General features: G+C 33.4%; 4 protein-coding genes across 4 annotated transcripts; all 4 read left to right on the top strand.

The window, feature by feature from the left end:
* The first annotated feature begins 108 nt into the window (after positions 1–108).
* Positions 109–7,000, top strand: LOC124443925 (coatomer subunit beta'-like). Its single transcript, XM_046994473.1, has 30 exons — positions 109–212; positions 570–590; positions 670–823; positions 1,009–1,058; positions 1,132–1,176; positions 1,264–1,345; positions 1,423–1,571; positions 1,667–1,720; positions 1,799–1,891; positions 2,065–2,164; positions 2,234–2,376; positions 2,873–2,972; positions 3,076–3,175; positions 3,262–3,372; positions 3,483–3,568; positions 3,659–3,765; positions 3,884–4,027; positions 4,118–4,190; positions 4,272–4,329; positions 4,403–4,550; positions 4,636–4,742; positions 4,816–4,879; positions 5,206–5,420; positions 5,495–5,587; positions 5,669–5,792; positions 5,922–5,978; positions 6,046–6,123; positions 6,232–6,354; positions 6,421–6,477; positions 6,694–7,000. Exons 1-30 carry the CDS (start codon positions 210–212, stop codon positions 6,736–6,738), a joined length of 2,784 nt encoding a protein of 927 aa, XP_046850429.1. The 5' UTR covers positions 109–209; the 3' UTR covers positions 6,739–7,000.
* Positions 7,001–7,098: 98 nt separating this feature from the next.
* On the top strand, positions 7,099–11,079 carry LOC124443930 (threonylcarbamoyladenosine tRNA methylthiotransferase-like). The gene is given in 15 exon segments (XM_046994479.1): positions 7,099–7,544; positions 7,618–7,695; positions 7,698–7,798; positions 8,077–8,125; positions 8,193–8,313; positions 8,435–8,481; positions 8,484–8,537; positions 8,608–8,774; positions 8,845–8,990; positions 9,065–9,125; positions 9,547–9,666; positions 9,742–9,804; positions 9,945–10,028; positions 10,414–10,581; positions 10,658–11,079. Coding segments are annotated over 15 exon segments (1,668 nt in total). The 5' UTR covers positions 7,099–7,267; the 3' UTR covers positions 10,790–11,079.
* Positions 11,080–16,203: 5,124 nt separating this feature from the next.
* Positions 16,204–20,775, top strand: LOC124443929. Its single transcript, XM_046994478.1, has 20 exons — positions 16,204–16,292; positions 16,366–16,541; positions 16,609–16,686; positions 16,808–16,920; positions 17,488–17,647; positions 17,791–17,934; positions 18,009–18,066; positions 18,133–18,277; positions 18,350–18,440; positions 18,513–18,572; positions 18,642–18,699; positions 18,835–18,979; positions 19,090–19,180; positions 19,244–19,414; positions 19,504–19,545; positions 19,620–19,659; positions 19,741–19,885; positions 19,964–20,126; positions 20,222–20,332; positions 20,444–20,775. Exons 2-20 carry the CDS (start codon positions 16,530–16,532, stop codon positions 20,558–20,560), a joined length of 1,944 nt encoding a protein of 647 aa, XP_046850434.1. The 5' UTR covers positions 16,204–16,292; positions 16,366–16,529; the 3' UTR covers positions 20,561–20,775.
* Positions 20,776–21,160: 385 nt separating this feature from the next.
* LOC124443928 (GMP synthase [glutamine-hydrolyzing]-like) lies at positions 21,161–26,105 on the top strand. Its single transcript, XM_046994476.1, has 18 exons — positions 21,161–21,704; positions 21,895–21,986; positions 22,057–22,171; positions 22,255–22,352; positions 22,417–22,520; positions 22,595–22,695; positions 23,047–23,139; positions 23,207–23,260; positions 23,393–23,504; positions 23,582–23,733; positions 23,796–23,856; positions 23,934–24,046; positions 24,612–24,833; positions 24,899–25,024; positions 25,086–25,201; positions 25,292–25,422; positions 25,565–25,737; positions 25,901–26,105. The coding sequence occupies exons 1-18, from the start codon at positions 21,579–21,581 to the stop codon at positions 26,000–26,002; spliced, it is 2,091 nt and encodes a 696-aa protein (XP_046850432.1). The 5' UTR covers positions 21,161–21,578; the 3' UTR covers positions 26,003–26,105.
* Positions 26,106–26,479: the final 374 nt, after the last annotated feature.

Below are 26,479 nucleotides of genomic sequence, written 5' to 3'. Positions count from 1 at the left end.
TGATTGCAGTAATGTATTACCTCCTTTTTACAAAGGATTGTACGACATATGAACGCATGCGTCGTAACTGGCTGAACTCACTCTGTGTTCTTACATAAAGTAATGCCAACTCAGAGTCATTTCCAGTCTCTTAGTTTTATTTTGCCACGTCGGTTTTGTGGAACATACTTTTTAAAATTTCTTATTTCTTTGGTCATTTTTCTCTCATCATGGTGAGTTTTTTTTTATTGAAGTCGTGTGTTAGATGGAGTTAGACGTGCTATATGTTAAATGGACTATATGTTCATAAAAATCTTAAAAATTTAAACTGCATGTATAATAATATGGCGTCCGAGGTCCTCGGTCATTTTAATTTGTACTATAAATACACATGGGTTTCATAGTCAATATATATAGTGCTTTAGTTTTCTTTGAAATCATTTCATCATGAAATCGTCAACTTCGTTAAAGCTAATCACTCTATAGCATGTTTACTGAGTGAGTGATATACAATAATTTTATTAATTTATTTTGCTTTGTTGATCTTAGTGTGTTAAATAAAATAATATGAGTTCCTTTGTATTTTGCAGCCTCTTCGTCTCGATGTTAAGGTTTGGGACTTGATCGTGTCATTTTATTTTTTCACAGCATTTATATAATTTACCAGTAACTTTTTCCTATAATTTTCAGCGCAAGTTATCAGCACGTTCAGACCGTGTTAAAAGTGTTGATTTACATCCAAGTGAGCCATGGATGTTAGCAAGTTTATACAATGGAAATGTGCACATTTGGAATATTGATTCACAAACATTAATCAAAACTTTTGAAGTTACTGATTTGCCAGGTAATAATGAACAATATAAAATCATTGATTTCCATTGACTGTTTTAAAGAATAGATCTTTTTAAGGAACCTATTTATATTTTTGTACACTGTTATCAGTTTCAAGTAACTGTTGCTGTAAGGAAATTGTGTGAGTTTTCATTACTGATCAAAATCTTTGATTATAAACATTTTCTATGTTTTTAGTGAGAGTAGCAAAATTTGTGACTCGCAAAAACTGGGTGATCACTGGCTCGGTAACTTTTGTGGTTTTTTTCATACAAAGATTTTTTAGTAAAGTTTCTTATCTATTGCTATGTTTTAATACAGGATGACATGCATCTACGCATTTATAACTATAATACTTTGGAAAAGGTGGGATACTCATAGTAAAATAACTTAATTACAACAAAGAATCTTTCAATATTGTTGGTATTGTTATCGCATAATTTTTCATTATAGATTCATGGTTTTGAAGCTCATAGTGACTACCTACGATCCATTGCAGTCCACCCAACTCAATCATACATCCTTAGCAGTAGTGGTATGTCATGTATTTAGTGATATATTCATCTTGAACAACTTAGATGTCAACATTTTTTCATTTACCATTTTTCTTAGATGATATGCTCATTAAGCTTTGGAACTGGGACAAAAACTGGCAGCTTCAGCAAGTGTTTGAAGGACATACACATTATGTGATGCAAGTTGTCATCAATCCTAAAGATAACAATCAGTTTGCAAGTGCTTCTTTGGATAGAACCATTAAGGTAAAATGACATTTTAAACAACTTGGTTATTTAATGCAATATTCTTTTTTAAATGTTGTTGTCTCATGCTAATAAATTACTAAAAATCTTTTAAGGTTTGGCAACTAGGATCTACAGCACCAAACTTTACATTGGAAGGACATGAGAAGGTAGTGTAAGGGTAATGTACAAGTCTGTTGCTTGTAAGATGCATAACTAATCAAACACTTTATTGGTTTTTTTCAAAGGGTGTAAATTGTGTTGATTATTTTCATGGAGGAGAGAAACCTTACCTCATCTCAGGAGCTGATGATAAAGCTGTGAAAATATGGGATTATCAGGTACACTCACTGTTTGAAAATATGGGATTATAAGGTACACTCACTGTTGTCTACCAATATTTGAGATTATGATAAATAAACCCAAAATTGGTGACAAAATTTACTTTGCATTTTCTCATCAATCTTTAATAATAAGAAGTAAATTTTTTTTTCTTGCTGTAATCAATCAACAGAATAAAGCATGCGTACAAACATTGGAAGGTCATGCACAGAATGTTTCTTGTGTTGGTTTTCATCCTGAGTTGCCAATTATTCTTTCTGGTTCTGAAGATGGTAATATTGTCTTTTTTCAATATGATTTTTCTTTTTGATTTGTTTTTCACTTTAATTTAAAATTTCTAGGTACTGTAAGAATATGGCATGCCAACACATATCGTCTTGAGAATACTCTCAACTATGGCCTTGAGAGAGTGTGGACTATCTCTATGATGAAAGGATCAAATAATGTTGCACTCGGTTATGATGAAGGAAGTATGATTGTTAAGGTAAATATACATCAACTCTTTAATTTACCTTGAAAAATGTATCAATCATCTCCCTAAAGGATGTTAACCAGTATACCCAGGTGTAGGTTTTTACAAACATGATCAAATGCATGAATTGTACGTAAGCTGCTTTTAGTACAAAATTACTTGGTTCTTTTTAAACAATGTTTAATGTAAAATTTCACATTGTATAAGCATTTATAGTTAACAACTTTGATGAGCATTTTTTTGTTTTTACTTATCAGCTTACTGTCAATAAATATAACACAAACATCACAAGCAAGCTGTGTGCTATCTTTGGATTCCTAGTTTATCAAACCAATCCACTCTTTAACTAACTTTGCTCACTTTTAACTTAACCAATGTATATTTCAATGAGACAAATCAACTTTTTATTTTCCAAATGTTGCTTTTCAGTCAACTGACATGTACTTGGCACTTCTTTGAACTAATATATTGATATTTTTTAACATATTCCTACCTTTGTCTTTTACAGCTGGGTAGAGAAGAGCCTGCAATGTCTATGGACAGCAATGGCAAGATTATCTTTGCTAAGCACAGTGAAATAAGTCAAGCAAATTTAAAGAACTTAGCAGGTGAGATGATTGAAGTTTTTTAATAAGATAGTTTATTGTTCAACATTTGATTGATTAACGTGTCTTATTATTTAACGATGTTGTCTTATAAATTACTTAACAGATTATGAAATCAAAGATGGTGAGAAAATTCCGCTGGCAATCAAGGACATGGGCTCGTGCGAAATATTTCCTCAGACGCTATGTCACAATCCCAATGGACGGTACAATACCATCGTACCATAATGACTGAGGGGGTGAGATTTTCATAATTTTCTTTGTTTTATTATCGCATGATTTCATTTTAAAGATTTGTGGTTGCTTGTGGTGATGGCGAGTACATCATATATACAGCAATGGCTTTACGGAATAAAAGTTTTGGTAATGCTATGGAATTCATATGGGCCAGTGATTCTTCTGAGTAAGTTTACCACCAAATTCTTTCTTCTTGTTCATATTCTGATGTCATTTTATCTTCTTGCTCATATTCTGATATCATTTCATCTTCTTGTTCATATTTTATTTTATCAGATACGCTATTCGTGACGGCAACAAAATATCCATTTACAAAAATTTTAAAGAAAGAAAATCGTTCAAACCAGACTATGGCGCTGAGAGTGAGTTTGTTTTCTATTTAAGAAATATGGAGTTTGTTCTAATTTTTTCAGCATAATAAATCTCCCGCTAATGTTTGAATTTATGTTTAGATATTTTTGGTGGTAATCTTATTGGAGTTCGTTCAACCGCTGGACTTTCGTTTTATGATTGGGAAAATATCGAGTTGATACGAAGGATAGACATCACGGCCAAGTCGGTTAGGAAACAGAAAATCAAAATTCATTTTCAATATTCATAAATGTTTAATCTTAAATAACGTTATGAAACAAATAAGAATAGACAAACAAATTCAATAAAACGTAATGTCTTTTTAGGTTCATTGGTCCGATAGCGGAGAATTATGTGCAATTGCTGCAGATGATACAATATATATACTTAAATATAATCCTGATAAAGTTCAAGAAGCGATGGAGAATAAAGATGAGATTTCAGAAGATGGTGTTGAAGATGCATTTGATGTAAGATATTCTCTATATTCTGTTATAGCTAACGACGTCCAACATGTTAAAATATGACTGTAGTGATGATAATTCAATTTTTCATGTAAGGTTGTTGGTGAGATTGAGGATATTGTAAAAACTGGACTCTGGGTTGGTGATTGTTTCATTTACACTAATTCAGGTAAAAAATATTTATGAATAAATAACATATCTTTGATTGTAATGCCGCGTATGATTCCAAAGTCTTTTTCTTTCTTTCCAGTCAATCGTTTAAACTATTATGTTGGCGGAGAAATTGTCACGATTGCTCATTTGGATGGGTAAGATGTTAACTCATTCGCATTTTCTCGTTAGTAGCTAAAACAATTACGACATTTTTTTTGTTTTATTTAGTACGATGTACTTGCTTGGTTACATTCCTAAAGATAATCGTCTTTATCTTGGTGATAAAGATCTTAATGTCGTTAGTTATTCCCTTCTTCTTTCTGTACTCGAGTATCAGACTGCTGTGATGAGAGAAGACTTTGAAACTGCTAAACAGGTATAATACTGTACTCTCTCTGTGTGTGCGTGCATTTATTCTTCTGATGATGAGCGAATGGTCTCGTAACATTGCCTACGTACAGGTGCTACCGACTATTCCAAAGGAACAACGTAACCGCGTGGCTCATTTTCTTGAGAAGCAAGGATACAAGCAACAAGCTTTATCCGTGTCATGTGATCCTGAGCACAAGTAATGTTTCATCAAGCTTAGTTGCAATATTTTCTAGTACTTATTTTTAACATTCATTATGTTTTGTTTAAAGATTTGAGCTTGCTATACAGTTGGGAGAGCTAAAGATTGCTTATGATATCGCTTTGGAAGATCAGGTTTGTTTGGCGTATGTAGACATAGTTACATGTGTAAATTATATCGTTTGATTTCATTGTTTTTTAACTTTGGATGTGAAATATTCACTATTTAAACATTGTTGTCTTTTTCTAGCTATGTAGCATACCTTATATAGTGTCATTCATCTACTTTAACGATGTAACAAAGTATATTTTATCAAAAGCTCTGATCAAAAACTCAATCGCTGCCTTAAACATATCGATTTTATATGAACACTTAATACAAATTATTTTATCGGTGATGTACATAACGGCTTTACTGTACTTCTCTTTCATTGTCTTGCGTTTCCTTTTTCTTTTATCAGAATGAGAAGAAGTGGAAACAGTTGGCAGAATTATCGATCAAGAATTGTGAGTTTCATTTGGCTCAAGAATGCCTACATAGAGCTGAAGATTTTGGAGGCCTGCTGTTACTAGCGTCGTCTGCTGGCCATGCTGATATGATTGCAAAACTTGCAGATTCTGCTTTAGAAAAAGGAAAGAATAATGTTGCGTTCTTGGCATTTTTCCTCTTGGGAAGGTATGAAAAATTTCACTGTTAATAATTGTAAGTTCTTAACATATTTAGCTACCTTATATATCACATTTCATTAGACTCGAGGATTGTCTTCAAGTTTTGTGCAATACAGGTCGCTATCCAGAAGCAGCCTTTATGGCTAGGACATATTTACCAAGTCATGTATCCAGGTATATATATACGTATGACTATTCTCTTGGGTCAATGGTTTTTGTTTCAATGATTTGTCAATTATTCATAATCTTTTGTAGAGTTGTTGGTTTATGGAAAGAAGATCTAGCTAAACTAAACAAGAAAGCGGCGAATTCTCTTGCTGATCCAACTGATTATGAAAATCTTTTCCCAGAATTCCAAGAAGCGTTAAAAGCCGAAGAGGTAATGTCTGTTTAGTTTGATAGTAAGGCTTTATTGGATTTGTGTTAATGCTTCTTGGACTAGGAAGCAAAAGATAGATGGTTTGGTAGCAAAGTTTGATTGGCTCAGTACTTGAAAATTTTGTTTCAGTTTTTGAAGAAAGAAAGGTTAAATCTTCTCCCTGCATCAGATTATACTAAAGTAACAGTAAGTCATATTCTCATGGAGTTATTCATAATATTCACTTCTCAAGGATGTTTATGCCATGATTTAGAACAATTTTGATCGCAATATCTTTGAAGAAATCAAAGGCGTTAATGTTTCAGTAGAAGCGAATGTTGATAACGTTACAGTGAGTATAAAAAAAATTGTTTACAATGCCCATTTTCAATTGCTTATTGAAGTTGTAACATAACTCAGTCACTTTGTTTGTTTGTATGATTCGTATTTATCTTGTCAGGATTATGTAGCGAATATGAATCTAACCAACAACACTGACCCCGAACCTCCTCTCGCTGATGTCGAAAGTCCCGAAAACGAGCCAGCTGTTCAACAACCAGCGGCGTCTTTAACGAGCGATGAGGTAAATGAATCTGTTAATGACATTTGAAATATTTGGTTTGATAAACTGTTGATTTCATTCGCATAGGATTACGATCTTGGTGATGATGACGATGTTGACGTTGATCTGGATGATGATGATGACGTAGGTTATATAAATATTTTTGTGACAATAATATTGAGGCGTTTTTTTATATTGTTGCTTGTTCTGTATGATAAGATTAGACATAGCGTTGTGTTTCTATCTTTCTACTAAGTGAAACCTGTATCAATCGACACGAAACTTTTCTCCTTAGATATTTCATGTTCTTGTGAATCAGTTGTATTTCTTCTATTGATAAATGTTTTTGATTCTTTGTAGGATCTTGATTTGGACGACGATGATTTACTAAATGATGATTTATAAATGAGTGAATAAGACATGTCTTCATTGGCACCGATGGATCTATTGTTCATTGACCTTTTACGTGTGGGAACGTGTTGGAACAATGGAGGATTATTGCTGGCAATTGTGGCTTAGACGATATCACAGCTATATATATATGGGGAATTTCATTTTATTTCATTTCTTTATTCAAAGTCATTTATTAGATATGTGTATCTGTCAGATTCCATCTGTCTTTTGATAAAATTATTATTCTATTTACTTGTGGCTTGAACATGCCAAATATGTCGGATTTTAATTCATCAGAATCTTGCTTCTCTAAATATTGGTGCAATTTCTACTGTTTTAATTGTATTTTGTTAATGTAATTCTGGTAATTTGTCCCTGCTTTTTGCCTTGGTGGTGGTAAGATTACAATTGTCTTTTCTCCGGTGCTTAACTGCCAAAATTAGCGGCTGTTTGGTTATGTGCGAATCGGGTGTAGAGAAGACGTTTGGTAAAGAAACTTGAATGAACTGAATCCTTCATTGTTTTGTGGAGGATTTATATAATGTTGTGCTCGGAGAATGTAAATGATATAGAAGATATCATAAAAAAGGGTGATGTGACTACAAATAATGGACAATTAGTAAGAAACGATGTTTTGCCCAAATTTAGAAAAGGCAAACGTAAAAATCAGGAGAGTTTTGATGTTAGAGAACCTGTTTCAGATAGTATTATACCTGGAACACAGAAGATTTACATCAAAACTTGGGGATGTTCTCATAACAATAGTGATAGCGAATATATGGCTGGTCAATTGGCTGCATTTGGATATAAAATTATCGGTAATCTTTGAACGGACATCCACTTTTATATAAATTATGGTTTTACATAAACTCTTACGCTGTCAATTCCTAGATGAACCAGCTCTGGCAGATCTTTGGCTTTTGAATAGTTGTACTGTAAAAAATCCCTCTGAAGATAACTTTAGAAACAGTATAAAAAAGCAAAAGAATGGGGTAAACATGTAATTTTGGCAGGTTGTGTTTCTCAAGGACAGCCAAATCATGCAAGCCTACGTGGTCTAAGTATAATAGGGGTAAGTATTGAGTATTTTCTATGTTTTATGTGAATGTTGGAAAAGCACTAATATGTACGTGTGATAGTTTGTTGAGGCATTGATGTGGGCTAACTACAGTTTAAATACTTTATTATAATTTCATATAACTATGACATATTTATTGTGTTTTGAGCTTACTGTTGAGAAATGTTGTTAAGAAATGTAAATTTTGAGCAATTTATACTTCTACCAAGTAAAGTAACCAAGGGAAGTGGAAGATTTGTCATAATATTGTCATCATGTACATGTACATGTAGGTGCAACAAATTGACAGAATAGTTGAAGCAGTAGAAGAGACATTGAAAGGTATGAAAGAAATACTTATTTGGATTGTAGATACACCATCACTGTGATCACAATTGCCCTCCTTAAGGTCATACAGTTAGGATAATTAAACAAAAGAAAGAGAATGGAAGAAAAATTGGGGGAGCAAAGTTAGATTTGCCGAAAATTCGAAAAAATCCACTCATTGAGATTATTGCTATCAGTACAGGGTGAGTGCTTTGTAGGGCATTATAATGGATTGTAATAATGATATTTTTAAGAATATTACTTTCATAGCATTTTTGTTCAGAAATAAAAAGCAAGATGGTTCTTGTTCATTTTACTTGACAGTTGCCTAAATCAATGTACATATTGCAAAACAAAACATGCAAGAGGGAATTAGGAAGTTATTCTCCTGATGAGATTCTTGCTCGAGCTAAACAAGCTTTCCAAGGTATGGAGTACAAGATGGTGATATTCATTTTGACAACTAAATGTCTTTTATCAAGTGTAATTATTTACAGAGGGTGTTGTTGAAATTTGGCTAACCAGTGAAGACACAGGAGCTTACGGACGAGATATTGGATCATCGTTACCTGAGTTACTATGGCAACTGATTGACGTCATTCCTGAAGGTGGAATGATGAGACTTGGAATGACGAATCCACCGTATATTTTAGAGCACTTGGAGGTAATATCAAACTTTGATATAAATTGTGTATTTTATCAACTTATCAATGCAGATGTTTTTTCTTCTCTAGGAAATCGCAAAGATAATGAACAGTTCTAAGATGTATTCTTTCTTACATTGTCCAGTACAAAGTGCATCTGACAGTGTTTTAGCGGACATGAAACGTGAATACTGTATTGATGATTTTAAACATGTTGTTCAATATCTCAGACAAAGGTAATTCAAAATTTTTCTTTTTTTTTTCTTCTTTACTTTATCTTGTATTCTTAATGTATTCTTTACTAATGTAGAGTTTCCAATATCACCATTGCAACTGATGTTATTTGTGGTTTTCCTACGGAGACTGAGCAGGTATTTTACAAATTTTCATCGTCATTTATGATGTACGGGAAAATGAAATGTGTGGATTCTTCATTCTATTTGATTTTAATTGTATTACGAGCTTTCAGCGACTATTTTAATAAAGTAAACGGTTTGAACCCGGGAGTATCGTCACATGTTTGTAAATGTAGATCGTCCAGGTTGGTATAGTCCTGAGAAGGACTGTTTTTGTTGTTGTTGACTGACGTTTCGACAACCTTAGCGGTAGTCATCTTCAGAGTCAAAAAGACTCATTGACTCAAAAGATGACTACCACTAAGGTTGTCGAAACGTCAGTCAACAACAACAAAAACAGTCCTTCTCAGGACTATACTAACCTGGACGATCTACATCTACAAACATGTGACTATTTTATTGTCAGAGATATAAAATTCACCTTCGAATTTTTCAGGATTTTGATGAAACGATGAAAGTAGTTGAACAGTTTAAATTTCCTAGTCTGTTCATCAACCAGTTTTATCCTCGTCCGGGAACTCCTGCAGCGCGGATGAAGAGACTGGATACGGCCATTGTATGTATTATAAACACGATGTAATACATATACATATGATATTTACATTAGAACAAAATTTGCGCTATATTTTAGGTGAAAGGACGTACGCGGAGAATTACAAAACTATTCAATTCTTATCTACCTTATGATCATAAGGTAAAATTATCAAAGTTTTGTTGAGTTTTCTTTCATTAATTACTTTCGTTGATTACGACAAAGTGAAAGGTTTTTCTATGAAATTGAAACTATAGCACTTACGATGACAAAATACAAATGCTTTTGATTGTCTTGTTTAGTTAGGAGAAAATCAAAGAGTTTTGATCACAGAAGAATCTCACGATGGAATCCATTACGTTGCTCACAATAAAAGTTATGATCAGGTATAAAATGTTTCTTTATTCTCCTTAATACTGTATTCTTATGGGCTGTTTATATGATCCCAGCTAGCCGAGATTCAGTGAGGCGGGAAGTGATTTCGAGGGATTGAAAGAGGCCAAAACTTCAAGGTTAAAAATTACAACTGTTTTTTAAGCACCACAAGTCATTGCTGTTGTTATTCTCAAATTAGGCCGAATTGGTTTCTTTCATTTTTAAATGTTTTGAGCAGTTATTAAATCAGAATAATGTGAAGTTGCTCGAGAAGATATATCTGATCATAAGTATTGAATCGTTTCCATTTGCCAAAATCATTTAACGCTTGCCTGAATCCCGGCTACCCTGGCTCATGTAATCAATCCCTAAGTCGATAATTGTTTGTTGTTATAGGTGCTGGTTCGTAAAGATGAAGGTGATTTAATGGGGAAAATGGTGGAAGTTAAAATAATAGAAACTGGAAAGCATTTTTTGAAAGGAAGGCTCCTTAAAGATAATCCTATTTTTACGCCAAGTATTGCACCACCGCTATCAAAAGGAGTTGTTAGTGGCATTTCAAAGGTGAAACATTAATTGTTCAATGATTTCAGTTATTACGTTCTACGCTAGTGTGTTAGGTTGATGTTTTTTGTTTCAGACATCGAAATCCTTTTCTACAACTTCTCTCAAATCAAACGTTGAGTTTTGGATAAAAGGTGCTCTTTTAGTTTTATTCGTTGCTGTCGTATTGGATGTGATGAGAATTAGCAGGCACTGGCTTCAAACTTGACGTTTTGGATGAAGTTCATATTAAAACATATATATTGTCATCAAATGATGAAGAAATACGGTAGAGTAGCAAGATTTAAAACGCACAATAAATCGACAGGAACAGTTATACGCATGCGTATGTGATGTATTTAAAACATGCTGTCCCACATTTATGATTTTATGATTATTGTGTGTGCTTATATAGTAATATCAAGTTATTAATATTGCTTGTGACGAAGAAATCACCATTCGCCTTGGCTGGCGGATACCGCTCACCTTTGTGAGAGAATGTGGTATTTCTGAAGCACATGTTGTTTTATGTTTTGTTCTTTTAACACCACCAGTTATCACCCTCTCGATGTATACGTTAACTCAATAAATTACGTAGACATCCCGCTGATCAGCCGATCATATTTCTCAGCATTTATATGGCGCCTCTAAAATACATGCTCACGTATTTTATCTATTACGCTCACGATTATAAGATCTATGTATCTTTATTAATCATTGAAATTTTAAAGGAGTTTCTTCTATATTGTGAGTCAAACAATACATACGATTCAAAACTTGAAAACTCAGTTATTCTTATTTGCCACAGACCCAGCAGTCTGTGAAATTTTTGATATTATAATTATCCCGTGTTGAATATGTTACAAAAGAATATTTAAGGTATGTACTAACTACTACATGTGATAAAATATATCCCACATCAACGTGTATATGTTATTATAAAGTCAAGTGGATTTATGTTGAAATGTGCGATATCAATGGAACAATAATATTAATGATTGTAAATATTGTGATTTTGATCAGCGTTCGATGCTCATTCAATATTACAGAAAGACCGCTCTAGAGGTGGCGGCCGTGTATACTAACATTGATAGTTTCAATCGTTTAGTAAAACTTTTTATAATACCCTAATAGTACCGATATGAACATTCGTTTATACTCAAGCGAACGTCGTAGGAACTGTCAACTCTGTTAATCACTGGTGACAAAGGTCTGTGATTTTTGCTCTTACCCTAGATCTTTGTTACATTTTACTGTGACGTCGCACTTCACCTTGTGAGGTGATGACGTGTTGGTTGATAAATGTTTGAGGCAGACGGAAAAAAACACGTTATTTTGTTGTCTAGAATTACAAAACTGTTGAAGAGCATATGCAATTTATTTTTGAGAAATGAAACTGCTCACCCTCACAATCTCGTGGAAATGATATGTATTGTTTAAAAATGCAAGACTCTATTGTCTCTAACAGCAACTAAAGAATTTTGTTTGTTTTTTGCTTTTTTTCATCTCGTTCCCATCGATAAAAACCACTATTTAACGAAACAATGGGTACAGGAATTTATGAAAAACTGTCATGCGTTGCATTGAAGAGCTAGCGACTACTTGACTGTAGTTTATTGTTAAAACTAACTTCACTAAGCCAATGTTTGTTCTTCAAAAAAGAATGCTAATCACAAGTTGCTTTACTTAAGCTCAGTATTTGTATTCATTAAAATAAAGCCATGAACTAAAACTATATTTTTCTCCCAGTCAACACGACTATTCATTCTAATTACAAAGATCGTTGAAAGCTCTTAATATCCATGTAGAGAAAAGGTGGTGTAGTTGAAGAAATAAAAATATGTTTTGTAAACCTATTTACTGTTTTGGATTGTTTAGTGTTAATGCTCGTTTACTGTATTTTTAATTTTTGCACACATTTGTACTTCTCAAATATGATGTATCGTTTGTTTTGGTAGGTCAATGGATGAGCAGTATGCTGCGACTCGAAGAAATTCTGAGAAGTTTCACAGCGGCAAGAATTTTAATGATGATCACTTCACTCATCTCTACAGAAACGTAAGAGACGAACATAATGGTGGAAGTTTAGTAGCGAGCTGTGTTAAACATGGAGTAGAAGAAAAGGGAGACGCTGTTCTTCAGGATTTTCAAACAGCAAACGTTTTTCCAAATTTATCAAGAAGTGATTCTGCATTCCAGAAAAATCCTAAATTGTCCATAGATTTAGTTTCTGAGATTCCAGATGTTGTATTGGATCTAAGTCGTTCTATGTCCAAATCAAACGTCTCTCCAATGACTAGTAGGTCTGAAAATCTCAAACAAAATCTCCCCAGCTTAACTCATTTACCGCAAACCACATTTTCACCTCAACAAAATCAAGGATTGGGATCTTCTTCTCCATTGACGTACAAAGATGATATCTGTGGATACAGGCAATCTTTCTCGTCCACTGCATGTCTTAAACCGTTTGTTCAAACCAATGTGAACGAGAATTTTGAGAAGTTAATGGAAAACAAAGTACATAGCACTACACCAAGGAGATCTGTTAGGTCAAAAAACAGTGAATCTCAAAACAAAATGACAACGGTAAAGTCGTACAGGTATTACCAATATTTATTCAGCTCAATTATAAAACTAGATAAATTTACAATTTTGTTATTTGTTCATAGTTTGTCAAAGTCTTGGGGATCATCTTATCATAAAACACATTTTAAGCCATCAAACAAACAGGTAAAGTGATAAAAATAGCTATTTACTTGATTGTTGAAGAATGGGAGAAGATTTATTTTCTTTTGTGTTCATATTTTAGAAGTGTTTATATCAAACAGACAAAGTTAAAGAGTTGTTTCAAAAAGAGCATGAAAAGAAAATAAGAAGGTACTTGAAGATGCAATTATTTTTGGTTACAAGCACGGATGAAAATTTCAATAATTTTTTTTATTTACAGAGCTGAAGATTTTTATAGAATGAAGCTACAAAGAAATATATTTATTGCTTGGCGAAAACAACGATCATTTCTTAGACACGAAGCTAATAAATTATGTAGAAAACATTTGTTGGTGAAAGCTATGAAAGGATTAAATTTTGCAATGAAAAGACGAAAAGCGATCCATGAATATTTGATTTATGAACGAAATGCAGCTTTGATGAAGAAATGTTGGCAAACGGTGAACAAAGATATGATGTTTTTCGTCCTTTGTCTTTATCGCTAGTTTAAACAACCTTTCATCACTAACATAGATTTTTAATGATATTTTTTAGTGGCGACGTAAGACTTGTGCGAAGAAAAGGGAAAAATTTTGGATATGTTCAATAAATGGCGTTATTATATATTTAATATGAAAAGGTCTATAAAAATTTTCTCTGATGTTGGTCCTCTTCACCGACCGGATAAAGTTTATTTTATATTTTAACCAGAGTTTCCTTGCTTCACGATATTGCCAGACGACATTTTTTGTCCAGAAATCTCTACAAATGGAAGAAAATGTTTGATTTAAGACAGAAAACGAGACTGGCCAATGTTCATTTTAAGTGAGTGAGAGCCATATACTTTTTCATAACACTTCTTTTATCTTAATAATTTAGGAAACTTCATGAATTTTTTAGAGTCAATATAATTTATAAGTTCTGGAATTGTTGGGTGATTTATATCAAAGAACGTTCGGTAAAAAATCTCTTGAGGAAAAGAGCAAGGTAAACTGTTGCTTTGCTAAACAATATCTGTACAATATATGTAGTTTTATATTTTGTTTCAAAAATCAAATTTTTTCTTTCTTCAGATTTTTTTACGAAAAAAAATGTCTGCATCGTGTTTTTAACTATTGGAAGAAAAGGAGCGAGAAATCCTCGTTGTGTCGACGTTTGTCAAGGTTTAAAACTTCTTCAATGATCAAATTTGAACGACAGACTTGAGTCATTCTACATCCATATTTTTTAGACGACGAATGTTAATCAAAGTGTTTTTTCATTGGAAGCATTGGACTCAGTATGCCAAGTACGTTTATGAAATCCGCAATACTAAGTGAATAATTGTAAGAAATATTGTCCGTATACTTGTGTTTATGCATGTGTACATTTATATTGCTGTTTTTAGACTTGTTCATCTTCGTTTGCTTAATATGTGCAAGGAATATCATAGGAAAATGTTGCTGCGAAGATTGTTTAAACTATGGCGACAGTCTAAAAGTATCAAACAGGCGAAACATTTTTGTCGGAGAAAACTGCAAAGGTAATGTGCTATTACTTTGTGATTATATTTTGCACATTTCACTAAACATGGTGAAATACTTTTCTATTTTTACACAGTCGAGTGATGAAATTATGGCATTTACGATATCAAAGAAAGCATCTTCATAAACATTTATGTAAAGCCATAGCGAGAAAGGTGAACTGACAATGTTGTCTTGAGTGTCATTATATTGCATAGTTGTCACTTCTTATTTATATCTTTGTACTGTCCATTTATACAGGTCAGAAAAAGACGATATTTTATTAAATGGTTACATGTTGTCATCCAACTAAAACAAGTTCGCAAAAGATACATCTCACGATTGCAAATTTTTTTCATCCGTTCCTTCTTTCAATGTTGGAAAGAAGAAGCAACAAAGACCAAGAAAATAAAGTAAAGACATTTTCCTTTGAGTGTGTGTGGTTTTTGTTGTATTTTAGTTTTACTCATTGTCTTTCTGGAAACAGGATTTTTGTCCAGCAATTTCGAGTAACGAGATCAGAATGTCTCGTGCGTAAACATTGGTTAAAGTGGAAATTTCAACTGACAGTTTTCATGATGGCTAGACGTTCTGAATTGAAACGAAGGCAGCGTTGTGTAAAAAAGTATTATGACATTTGGAAACTGGTGACAAAAAAATGTAAACTTGCAAGAAAGCTTGAAGAAAGCTCTCCATATTTTTGTATTCTTCTGAAAAAACGTAATGTAAATGTCAAAACCATTTATAAAAAACTAGAGTTTTTTTCTAAAGTCAATTTTGTTTTGTAACAATGTTAATCAGGTTATTTGAAAATGTGGAAGTTTAAACAACGGGAAGCTGACGATTTAAGACAGAGATCTGCGAATGCCTCGAGAACTTTACAAAGGAAAACACTTTGTCGTATTTTTCGATCCTGGAGAGTTGTGAACCAGGAAGATTGCATTATTGAACCGTTGTTAAAGAGACGTGTACGTCGAAATATGGCTAGGTTAGAAACTCTTTGATCATACAAAGTTGGAATGATATTTTGACAGCAATTATTTTTATAGAGTTTTTGATTCTTGGAAAAATTATTCATCTCTTCGATACAAACTTGAACGATTTAACTCAAAGAAATCTTTTCGATTAAAGAAAAATGTTTTTGAAAACTGGAGGTTTGTTTATTCAGTTTAAAATGCTGACTTATTTTCTTTTATCATTTGTGATTTTCTAAACAATTTCTTCTGTAGCTTAAGCTTGTGGTATCTTACTAAACAAAAAGAAACAGAAGAAACGTTGAGACGTTCAAAAATTGCAAGACATTTCTTAAAGTGGCAAGGTTCGTTTGACTTCGTTACTTCATGTCTAAATTATTTCTAAAATTATTCATTAATGTTTGATACTTCAGGGTATACCTTGATCATGCGAGAGAGCAAAAGACTGGTTTTACAGGGGAAGAATAATTTATTGAGGAAACAAATGAGAATATGGAAAGAAAAGGCTCGATGTAAAGTAGAGTATAAGGAAACAATGTTTGTTAATAAGGTCTGTAAAGAGGAAATTTTAACGTTTGTGTACTACAATGTATGGTTAAACATGACTCTTTTCTTTTCTATAGTTTATAAGTCATTTTATTCTCAAGAGTTTTTTTACTTCCTGGAAATATCGTCATCTTAAGCATGCTCAGATGATGACATCCTTCGTAGAAGTTGCTGATAAAAATCAAACAACGTTACTAATGCGACGATCTTTTCTAATATGGAGAAGACAATATTTTGCTGAATGCCAAGCAAAGTATGAAGACGTCAAAGAAGGAATATCTCACCAATAGTTTGATAAAATTCATTTTCATTTTTTTTAGAGACCATTCAAAGAAGAAGTGCCTTACGAGAATATTTTTGACTTGGAAAAATTTGCGAAATCAGAATTTGATCGTCAAGTTTGTGACTTTACCTTCAACCTTGCTATGAAAACGTCAAGTGGTTCTACATTTTTATCGACCTCTGGTTACCAAACTTCCTTTAAGAATTCTGATTCATCATTTCTGTTCTTTACTTCAGACAAGAACGGACAAACTTTGCTCTTACCAAAGTCAACATCACGATCACGACCATTTAGTCCAACAGGTGATCAGGTGTATAAAGGATTTTCAATGCTTCCTACCTATCACCCAGTAAGTCGACGTGTATATTCAACAGTCAAACTATTCAACTATGAACAAGAATGTCCACGATCAAGTGAAGAGGAGACGATTCCTTTCTCAGATGTTTTATCTTTTGATGTCGATTCTTCTGAGGCTCACATCTCCTTCCCTCATTATGAAGGAGAAGAAAATGACTTAGTAAGAATGTTTGAATCAATCAATTTTGTTTAAATGCCTTATTACAAATTCATATTCAATAAAATGACTCAAAAATACTTTCTTTGCTCCAGGACTCTGCTGCATCACTCCTAATAACGGAATCACTACACTCGTACCAACCTCCGAGTGATGCGCAGTCACTACACCCGTACCAGCCCCCGAGTGATGCGCAATCACTACACTCGTACCAACCTCCAAGTGATGCGCAATCACTACACCCGTACCAACCTCCGAGTGATGCGCAATCACTACACTCGTACCAACCCCAGAGTGATGCGCAATCACTACACTCGTACCAGACTCCTAGCACCGAGGCAGCAAATAAACGGGAATTGTTACTTGCTTATACTATTATTCATTGGAGATCTCTGTTTTAAGTGTTGCCTTTCGTTCATGGTTCAAATACACGCAGCATATTCATCATCTTCAATGGATTTATGGTGAATGGATTATCAGGAAAAAAAATAAACTTTTTGGGAAATATTTTCATCTTTGGAGACGTTGGCTGTTTGTTTCTGTGCTCTGTCGGCAATATTGGGTATGTTTTAAATATAAATGAGACGTGAATGAAGTAAAAAGGCTTTTTGCAGAAGTTCTTCATAACTTTGTGACAACGATATATTTACACTTTATAGCGATACCTTTACGTCTCGTGTAACAATTTTTATTTGTTTTATTCAGGTTTGTATGATGAAGAAGAAATATTTGAGAATATGGCAACAGTATAACAAGCAACAAAATTTGTGCTCTCAACGTAAAAATGATGCTAATGATTTCATGAAACGTATTTTAATAACGAAGTTTTACAAAATTTGGAAAAAAAAGGTTTGTTTAACTTTAACGTACGTAAAAATACCTCATTTTGCAAACTTTTAATTTTCTTCGAAACTTCCATGTAGGGGACAACTAAAACTCGCTTATTAAGCATTATTTCTGGTTGGCAACGATTGGTTAAAGGTAAGTTACGTAACTATTAATGTCTTCAATTAATGCAACAGTTATTTGTCCTTGTTATATTTTTAGTAAGAGAAATGGACAAGTTAGTGATAGAACAATGCAAAAAAATAGATCATCAGAACCGCCTGCGAAAGACGTTTTACAGATGGAAAAATTTCACACGACAATTACAAATGGCTACAAGGCTTTATAGCAATGTCTTACTGAAAAGGTATCCTTTCCTTTTAAAACAATCTTAAATTTCTTTTTTCCCTATTAATTCATGTTTTGATGCGCGCCTTAGATGTTTTCTCTCATGGAAGACTGTGGCGTTACATCGAGCTCTGCATAGGAAAAACATGTGGACATTTAGGGCTAAGCAAGTTCAGTTGAAGGTTGTCAAAAACTTTGTATTAATTATTGCTTTTGCTTTATATGATCCCGGCGTTCCATTTCTTTGCTCACAGGTTTTTCATGAATGGAAGAGACGCTTTGAACATATACAGACTGCTAGGATTGTTTTTCAAGTACGTAACACTTTTCAAGAAAAAGCTTGGCTCTGTTGTTTCATACAATTTAATGCTCTCTATTTGAAGGTTTCGAAAAAAAGGAAAATTAAAGAGATATTTAACGCTTGGCTACTGTGGGCTAAAGGTATAATGCATTCAAAAAAAAAATACTTATGAAGATCTATGTTAAGTTTATCATAATATGTTGAAACAGTTAATTTGAACTTCTCAGTATTTTGGTAATTTAAGTCTTATCTTCTTTTTCTTTTTGTTTTGTTAGAGTCCAGATTTTTGAGAAAATCTTTGCATGATTATAACTACGTTCTTGAAAAAAGAAAACTAAAAGAAAAATTATTATTGTGGTTTGCTGTTACAAAGGAATATGGAAGATTGAGAGAATATTACCACAGATCTCTTCAAATTAGGTGAAGAAAGATGTTCTTCTATTATTCATGAAAAGTAAAAAAATGGAATTATTTTAAGATAGTATGCATGCAGCACAATAACATTTTTCATTTTGTGTGATTTCAAACAGAATTCTCAGAGGTTGGAAATATGTTTTGATACAAAAGGCTGAAACACAAAAAGCTACGGCAGCATTTAAACTCTTCACTGCAAGAATTATGGTATTGACCTTCAATAACGACTTGATTTATTCGCAAAAGTTTGACTTCTTCATAATTTTCTAGCTACATTCAACATTAAAGTTTTGGAGAACGACAACAAGAAATCAACAAACTTTGGTGGAATTCACTGCAGCAAGAGAAAGGCGACATCTTGAGTTCTTTTTCAACCATTGGCATCGAGAAAAAATGAACAAAGATGGTGAGAAATATTGTGCTAGATGCGTTCTTAAAAAGGTAAAAAGTTGACGATCATTGTTTAACGCATCGTTTATTTGTTTTGTGGAATATCTCGATGACGTCAACTTATTGATTTTTTTCCACAGGCATTTCGTTTTTGGTGCAAAAAACTTTCTAAATGGCAAAAGGTTAGACATTTCTCCTTCATATATCGATATTTTGCCAATCACGAGTTTGACTTTAAATTTCGACTAATGTTAAGACGCGGAAACATTTTCAATTGTGGAAAACTAAGGTTGCAGGTTGGTGGTATTTTGTCATGCTTTAACTATCATCTTTTTCAGTCTGCGATTTCTTTTATAGAATGTCTTTATCTTTTGTAGCGAATAAAGAACAATATAAGATTGCACAAAATTTTTGTTTAAACTCTCATATTCAATTAATGAAAAAGAAATTTCTACTTTGGCGACATCACTATGAAAATTCAAAAATAGCAAAATACTTTAAAGAAAAACGGTCAATGCAACGGTTAGGAAGTATAAAGCTTTTTGTAAATTTTTTTCTTTGTTTCATTGATATCTGACTTCTATCTATCTCTGATTTCAGTTCATTTTTGGCATGGTATGCTTACTTTTCCAAGAAAAAAAGTCTATCGAATTCTTTCCGTGAATTTCAGCGTTCACATAAGCGAACTAACTTTGGATTGATAATGAAATGTTTCAAAATATGGCAGACTAAGTGGATTTTATCAAGAAAAGCTGATAATCAGGTGAAATCATTTTTACGTATTCGTCAGTATTAAGAGCAAATTCACAGTAGTTCATGGTTTATGTCTTACAAACTATGGCATGTCTGGTATTTTAGTTACAACAGATTTTACGTTCAAAATATTGGAAACGTTGGCGGCACAACTTCGTTAAGAAAAGAGTTTCATCTGCCATGGTTTATCTTGATAATCAAACTGTTCTCTCAAAAGTAAATTTTAAAGTTCCAGTCATTCTTTGCTCTTTTTCTTAGTAAATATTTAATGACAATCGACTGAGTTTGTTTTAATGGTTTTTAACATAAATACTATATCATTCTTAGGCATTTACTTCTTGGTATGCCTGTACCTCAGCTAGTAAAGCTTTGTCAAAAGAAATAATAATTCTTCGTTCAAGAAGATGGTTTCGAACATGGATGAAACGACATAATCCTTCTTAATGTTTCTTCTTACGTATTTGTCAGTCTTAAATGTTTGACAGTTGATGAGGTTCTGCTTTGAAGGTCATGTACATATTGTATATGAGTGCGCATGTTGTGAAGCTCACTTAAATTATAAAAATTGTAAAAAAGTTGTAAAAAAAGCATGATAAGATGATAGTATTTATTCATATTCATACATTGTTATATTGTAGCAAGAAAGTTTCTCAAGCTTGGAGGAGTTTTATTTTTATCTAAATCTAATCTTTCTTTCTCCAATATTTCTTTCAATCGACTTTTACATCTCTTTTTACTCCCACTTGTATATCTTTGTCTGGAAGATGAACCATCTAGTTCTCTCATTGATTTATTACATTCTGGAGTACGAAAAGCACTATTATTGTCAGTCGAGGACTGTCTTCTCTTTTTCGCTGCACCTTCGCATCTTGTTTTCCAACCGCAGTATTTACAGAGGATTTGCAAGAAATTGCAGGATTTTCTAATGTTTTGAGAGTTTCTGTATCGGATTTTCTTTCTTCGTTTTCTTTTGGGTTTAATTCGGAATACACAGTTTGTTCCTGAAAATATGTTTCCACAATGCTCGCAAGCAATTGAATGCATGTTTTTGTCTATTTCTTCAGAAACGTGATCGTTAAAACGTTTATAACACTTTGTCATCAAAAATCGAGCTAGTTCGGGGCATTTATTTTGATATTCTATTGCTGCACTTTGAAGAAATGTTGATGTCTTGGTGGCCATATTGTAAAGGTTGTATGACTGATCTCAAATGACTACTACGTCTGGACTGCTCATAACGTACCATACAGTTTGACAAAATTTCAGTTAAAAACGGCAAAGTATGAAAAGTCTGCATGTTACATAACATGTGATGGATGCTATGTATTTTAGAAAATGCTACAATGAGTAAAATAGCTGCAAAAATGTTTAATGGAAAAAATTAAATCCCAAATTCACAACACTGGACGCGTCATCTGCTCACCATGTAAAAGACTGGGGACTGCAGATATCAACACAGAATATGGCGGCGAAGATGAACACAAGTGTTCATCATTCTGCGAACGGTCATGTAGAAATGACAGAAGACACGACATCACTGAAACAAGAAAGAGTTGCAATATTGGATGCTGGAGCTCAATATGGAAAAGTAAGCTTGTATAATACATGGGAATAGATTCGTTTTTGACAATGTATTATAACATATGCTTTGATTGATGAAAGAATTAGCTGTTTGTTATGTTTAATTGTTTATTGTGAAAAAAAACGTCTGCTTCAAAAAGTTGATACACATATTAAGTGGGAACATTATCGTAAATGTAAATCTTCAATTATTGTAGGTCATTGATCGACGAATACGGGAACTAAAAGTTGAGACAGATTTTCTACCTCTTGAGACGACAGCCTCTGTAATCAAACAGAGAAAATACAAGTAAGAAACATGGTGCTCACTTTTCTCACACTGCATTTCATTCCTATGTTAATATTTGTGGTGTTTTCAGGGCTATAGTAATCTCAGGTGGACCTGGTAGTATAAATGACACAAAACCAGTATTGTGTGATCCTCACATCTTTGAATTAGGAATTCCTATCTTAGGAATCTGTTATGGCATTCAGGTTTTTGATTAAATAATAAATATGCTCTTTGCATGTTGTATATTTGAAGGTTTTTGGTAATGACATTTTTTGTAATGATATAGTTGATAAACAAAATCTTTGGTGGAGCAGTTGAGAAAAAAACTTCAAGAGAGGATGGTCAATTTAAAATATCTGTTGATACATCATCACCAATATTCAGGTATTTTTTCTGCCCCATCTATTCATGTTATCAAACTTGTTAAAGATTTGTTATTTTTGTTCAGTGGATTATCATCAACTCAAGATGTGTTACTTACACATGGTGATACAGTCACACAAGTTGCACCTGGTTTTAGAGAGATTGCCAAATCAGGAAATCTTGTTGCTGGTGTGCACTACATTCGTTCCAAGTATTTAGAGATGAAAAACGTTTAGTACATGGATATTTGTGATATTTTTTAGGTATTGATAATGAAGCTAAAATGATATATGGAGTACAGTTTCATCCTGAGGTTGACCTCACTGTACATGGTGTGGATATGTTTAAAAATTTTCTATTTAAAGTAAGTTGTTATGTATAAGCATGCTGATAGCCTGTAGCTAGAAAGTTTTTTTGCCAACAGTAAAATGTTATTAAATGTTTGTAAATGTAGATCGTCCAGGTTGGTATAGTCCTGAGAAGGACTGTTTTTGTTGTTGTAGACTGACGTTTCGACAACCTTAGCGGTAGTCATCTTCAGAGTCTACTTCTAAGATTGTCGAAATGTCAGTCAACAACAAGAAAAACAGTCCTTCTCAGGACTATACCAACCTGAACAATGGACATTTACAAACATGTAACAATACTCCCGGGTTCAAACCATTTACTTTAGTAAAATGTTATATTGTGTTTTCTCTTGTACATTTTGTTATAGATAGCAGGCTGTTCTGGCCAATTTACAATGGATTGTAGGATTCATTCTTGTATGGATGAAATTAAGAAAATATGTGGATCATCAAAAATCCTTGTCAGTAATTTTTACATCACATATTTTTCTGAAGTCCATTCCATTATCATATAAATCATTTCTTTAGTCTTTAGTCAGTGGTGGAGTAGATTCAACTGTTTGTACAGCATTATTAAGTCAAGTGAGTCGTAACTGAAGTTTTTCACATTCTCAAGTTCTCAATATTTAACTTCATCATGTGTTTTTTGGGAGTTGACAGCTTGTATTGCGCAATCTTAGGTATCACATGAATTTATTGTTTGTATCACTCCAGGCTTTAGGTGCAAGCTCAGTGTATGCGGTTCATATTGATAATGGCTTTATGCGTAAAAACGAAAGTGAACAGGTCACCCAATCTTTATCTGCATTAGGACTCAAGTTAACAGGTTCAGTATAGGATTGACATGTATTTTTGCCCAAGTAATTTCTCATAAAATATCATAAATTTTTATTTTGTTGATAGTAATCAATGCCAGTCACACATTCTACAACGCTAAAACACTACAGAACTCCAGTGACATGGATTATCCTGTAAAAAGATGGTATTCACAAACTTTAAACAATTCTTCAGATCCAGAGGAGAAACGTAAAATCATTGGTGATACTTTTATACAGGTGATGAACAAAGACATCAATTAACTAGTCTTGAAAAACGGCTAATTTCTTGACTATTTCAGGTTGCTAACGATGCAATAAAAGAACTTAAACTAGATCCTAAAACTACGATGTTAGCACAAGGTTGGTCAAGTCATTTATCATTCATTTAAGGTATTCTCTCTAGCTTTCTCTCATTCTTCCATCTATCTGAAATTTAGGAACTTTACGACCAGACCTTATAGAAAGTGGTTCAGCAATGGCCAGCTGCAAAGCTGACGCCATCAAAACACATCATAACGATACGAACCTTGTCCGAGCTCTAAGAGAACAGGTAAGAATTGAGTTGGAAATTATTACATGTACGTATGTAGGAGTTTAGAGGGTTTGAAGGGGTGCTCTGGTGTCTTGTAGACAATGATTACATGTACGTATGTAGGAGTTTAGAGGGTTTGAAGGGGTGCTCTGGTGTCTTGTAGACAATGATTACATGTACGTATGTAGGAGATTAGAGGGTTTGAAGGGGTGATCTGGTGTCTTGTAGGCAATGATTACATGTACGTATGTAGGAGTTTAGAGGGTTTGAAGGGTGCTCTGGTGTCTTGTAGACAATGATTACATGTACGTATGTAGGAGTTTAGAGGGTTTGAAGGGGTGCTCTGGTGTCTTGTAGACAATGATTACATGTACGTATGTAGGAGTTTAGAGGGTTTGAAGGGGTGATCTGGTGTGTTGTAGGCAATGATTACATGTACGTATGTAGGAGATTAGAGGGTTAGAAGGGGTGATCTGGTGTGTTGTAGGCAATGATTACATGTACGTATGTAGGAGTTTAGAGGGTTTGAAGGGGTGATCTGGTGTGCTGTAGGCAATAATCTGTTTTGGTGACTACTTTATAGGGAAAAGTTGTTGAACCATTGAAAGATTTTCATAAAGACGAAGTTAGGGAACTTGGCGTACAACTTGGGTTACCGAGGAATCTCGTTGATAGACACCCATTCCCTGGTCCTGGTCTTGCAATACGTGTTATCTGTGGTGAGAAACCTTATCATAAGGATGATTATGCCGATACGAAATTGATTGTAACGACTATTGTGAATTATTCAGAAAGTTTAACGAAAGTAAGTCAAAGACATTATTCAAATACTTTGTGTTTATACAAACAAACGTGTTTTTGTTGTTTTAGCCTCATACGTCATTGATAGCCATCAAAAATGCATCATCGCCTGAAGAACAAGAATTCATGAAGTTTTTTAGTGATAAGTATAAAGTAACGGCTACACTGCTGCCCATAAAGACTGTGGGCGTTCAGGTAATTAAAACATAAACGTATATGAAGAAGTGTACCTTTGATAACTTGTCATCTGTCACAGGGTGACTGTCGTACATACAGTTATGTTGTAGCTCTATCAAGCGATGAGAATGTTAGTTATAACGATTTGATGACGTTGGCAAAGTTGATTCCCCGTATTTGTCACAATGTTAACAGGTTTTTTAATTAACATCAAATTTTCTTGTTGATTTATCACAGTAGGTTTTCCTGTAGAACATTTGGTTTATGAAGAAAATGTTTTTTCAGAATTGTGTACGCGTTTGGTGGTCGTATTCATTATCCTATAAATGATATTACACCAACGTATTTGTCGACTTGTGTTTTGGATTTGATTAAAGAAGCTGATTATATCGCTCGAAAAGTTTTACGGGACTCAGGTGTTGCATTTTGAATGTAAAAAATCATCCTTTATGCTCTGTGTTATCCCCTGAGGTCACATGAAGATGATGTACTATTGTTCTATTGAATCCCCTGAGCTCACATAAAGATGATGTATAATCGTTCTATTGAATCTTATAGGTCACATGAAGTCCTTGAGTCAAATGCCTGTAGTTCTTATTCCCGTTCATTTTGACCGCGATCCGTTGTCAAGAATACCTTCGTGTCAGCGGTCTGTTGTGATAAGAACATTCATAACAAATGACTTTATGACAGGAGTCCCTGCTACGATTGATAAAGAAATACCAGAGCATGTTAGTGGTTCATTTTATTATCATTCAATTGATGTTTTTTTAATCCATATTCTGTATCCTCCTTATTCAACTTTAATTTTACGACCACATTTTAACTGTAAACATTGATTGTTCAGCTTTTCTTCAACAATAGATGTACAAAGTTTATCGTCTTTTTGTTCAGGTATTCCTTGAAATGGCGAAACAAATAAAGAAAATTCCAGGAATATCACGTGTACTTTATGATTTGACAGCCAAACCTCCTGGAACTACTGAATGGGAATAGATTATTATGACATTAGATGGTTTATCATATATTATATACGACGATTATGCATGTTTAGTTTTGTATATTTTCTTATATTTTTAAAAGATGTTTTTATGGTGTGCTTGGATGGTTTAGTTTGTTTTTTTCATTTTCACCAATTAAAAATTAGGTTTATGGACGTAGTTAGTTTGCAACATGTTGGAAATTCGTTGTGTTTTGTGTGAGTCAGATAAGTGACCGTCTTCAGGTGCTAAGTTTCAACAAATGCAGAGTTAAGAGTAAGATTTTATCCATGTCAAACTATACATGTTTTCTGGGCTTTTTGTGTTTAGTTACGTCAGCAGTTTAAGAATGAATAATTTCAAATAACCAATAACGCATATGAAAATGCTTTCAAAGCAATTATTACTCTCATGTTATAATTTCTTTAAAAAAATTACATGAGAATATTAAACTTTTAATAATGGTTTTTCATTCTTGAAGAAAAAATTCGTA

This window comes from Xenia sp. Carnegie-2017, unplaced genomic scaffold (genome assembly GCF_021976095.1).
Source record: "Xenia sp. Carnegie-2017 unplaced genomic scaffold, XeniaSp_v1 HiC_scaffold_21, whole genome shotgun sequence".
Classification (NCBI taxonomy): Eukaryota; Metazoa; Cnidaria; class Anthozoa; order Malacalcyonacea; family Xeniidae; genus Xenia; species Xenia sp. Carnegie-2017.
This window is presented reverse-complemented; position numbering and strand designations above follow the sequence as displayed.

What these genes read in the sequence shown, in the direction of transcription:
- LOC124443925 (XM_046994473.1), top strand. An exon ending in AAGGAAGTATGATTGTTAAG is followed by an intron (nt 2,377 to 2,872) that starts GTAAATATACAT and finishes TGTCTTTTACAG; the next exon opens with CTGGGTAGAGAAGAGCCTGC. An exon ending in TTACCAAGTCATGTATCCAG is followed by an intron (nt 5,588 to 5,668) that starts GTATATATATAC and finishes AATCTTTTGTAG; the next exon opens with AGTTGTTGGTTTATGGAAAG.
- LOC124443929 (XM_046994478.1), top strand. An exon ending in AACTTTCTAAATGGCAAAAG is followed by an intron (nt 19,546 to 19,619) that starts GTTAGACATTTC and finishes ACTAATGTTAAG; the next exon opens with ACGCGGAAACATTTTCAATT. An exon ending in ATCAAACTGTTCTCTCAAAA is followed by an intron (nt 20,333 to 20,443) that starts GTAAATTTTAAA and finishes TATCATTCTTAG; the next exon opens with GCATTTACTTCTTGGTATGC.
- LOC124443928 (XM_046994476.1), top strand. Translation starts at nt 21,579, where the DNA reads ATGGCGGCGAAGATGAACACAAGTGTTCATCATTCTGCGAACGGTCAT. An exon ending in CTGGAGCTCAATATGGAAAA is followed by an intron (nt 21,705 to 21,894) that starts GTAAGCTTGTAT and finishes CAATTATTGTAG; the next exon opens with GTCATTGATCGACGAATACG. An exon ending in ATCAAACAGAGAAAATACAA is followed by an intron (nt 21,987 to 22,056) that starts GTAAGAAACATG and finishes TGGTGTTTTCAG; the next exon opens with GGCTATAGTAATCTCAGGTG.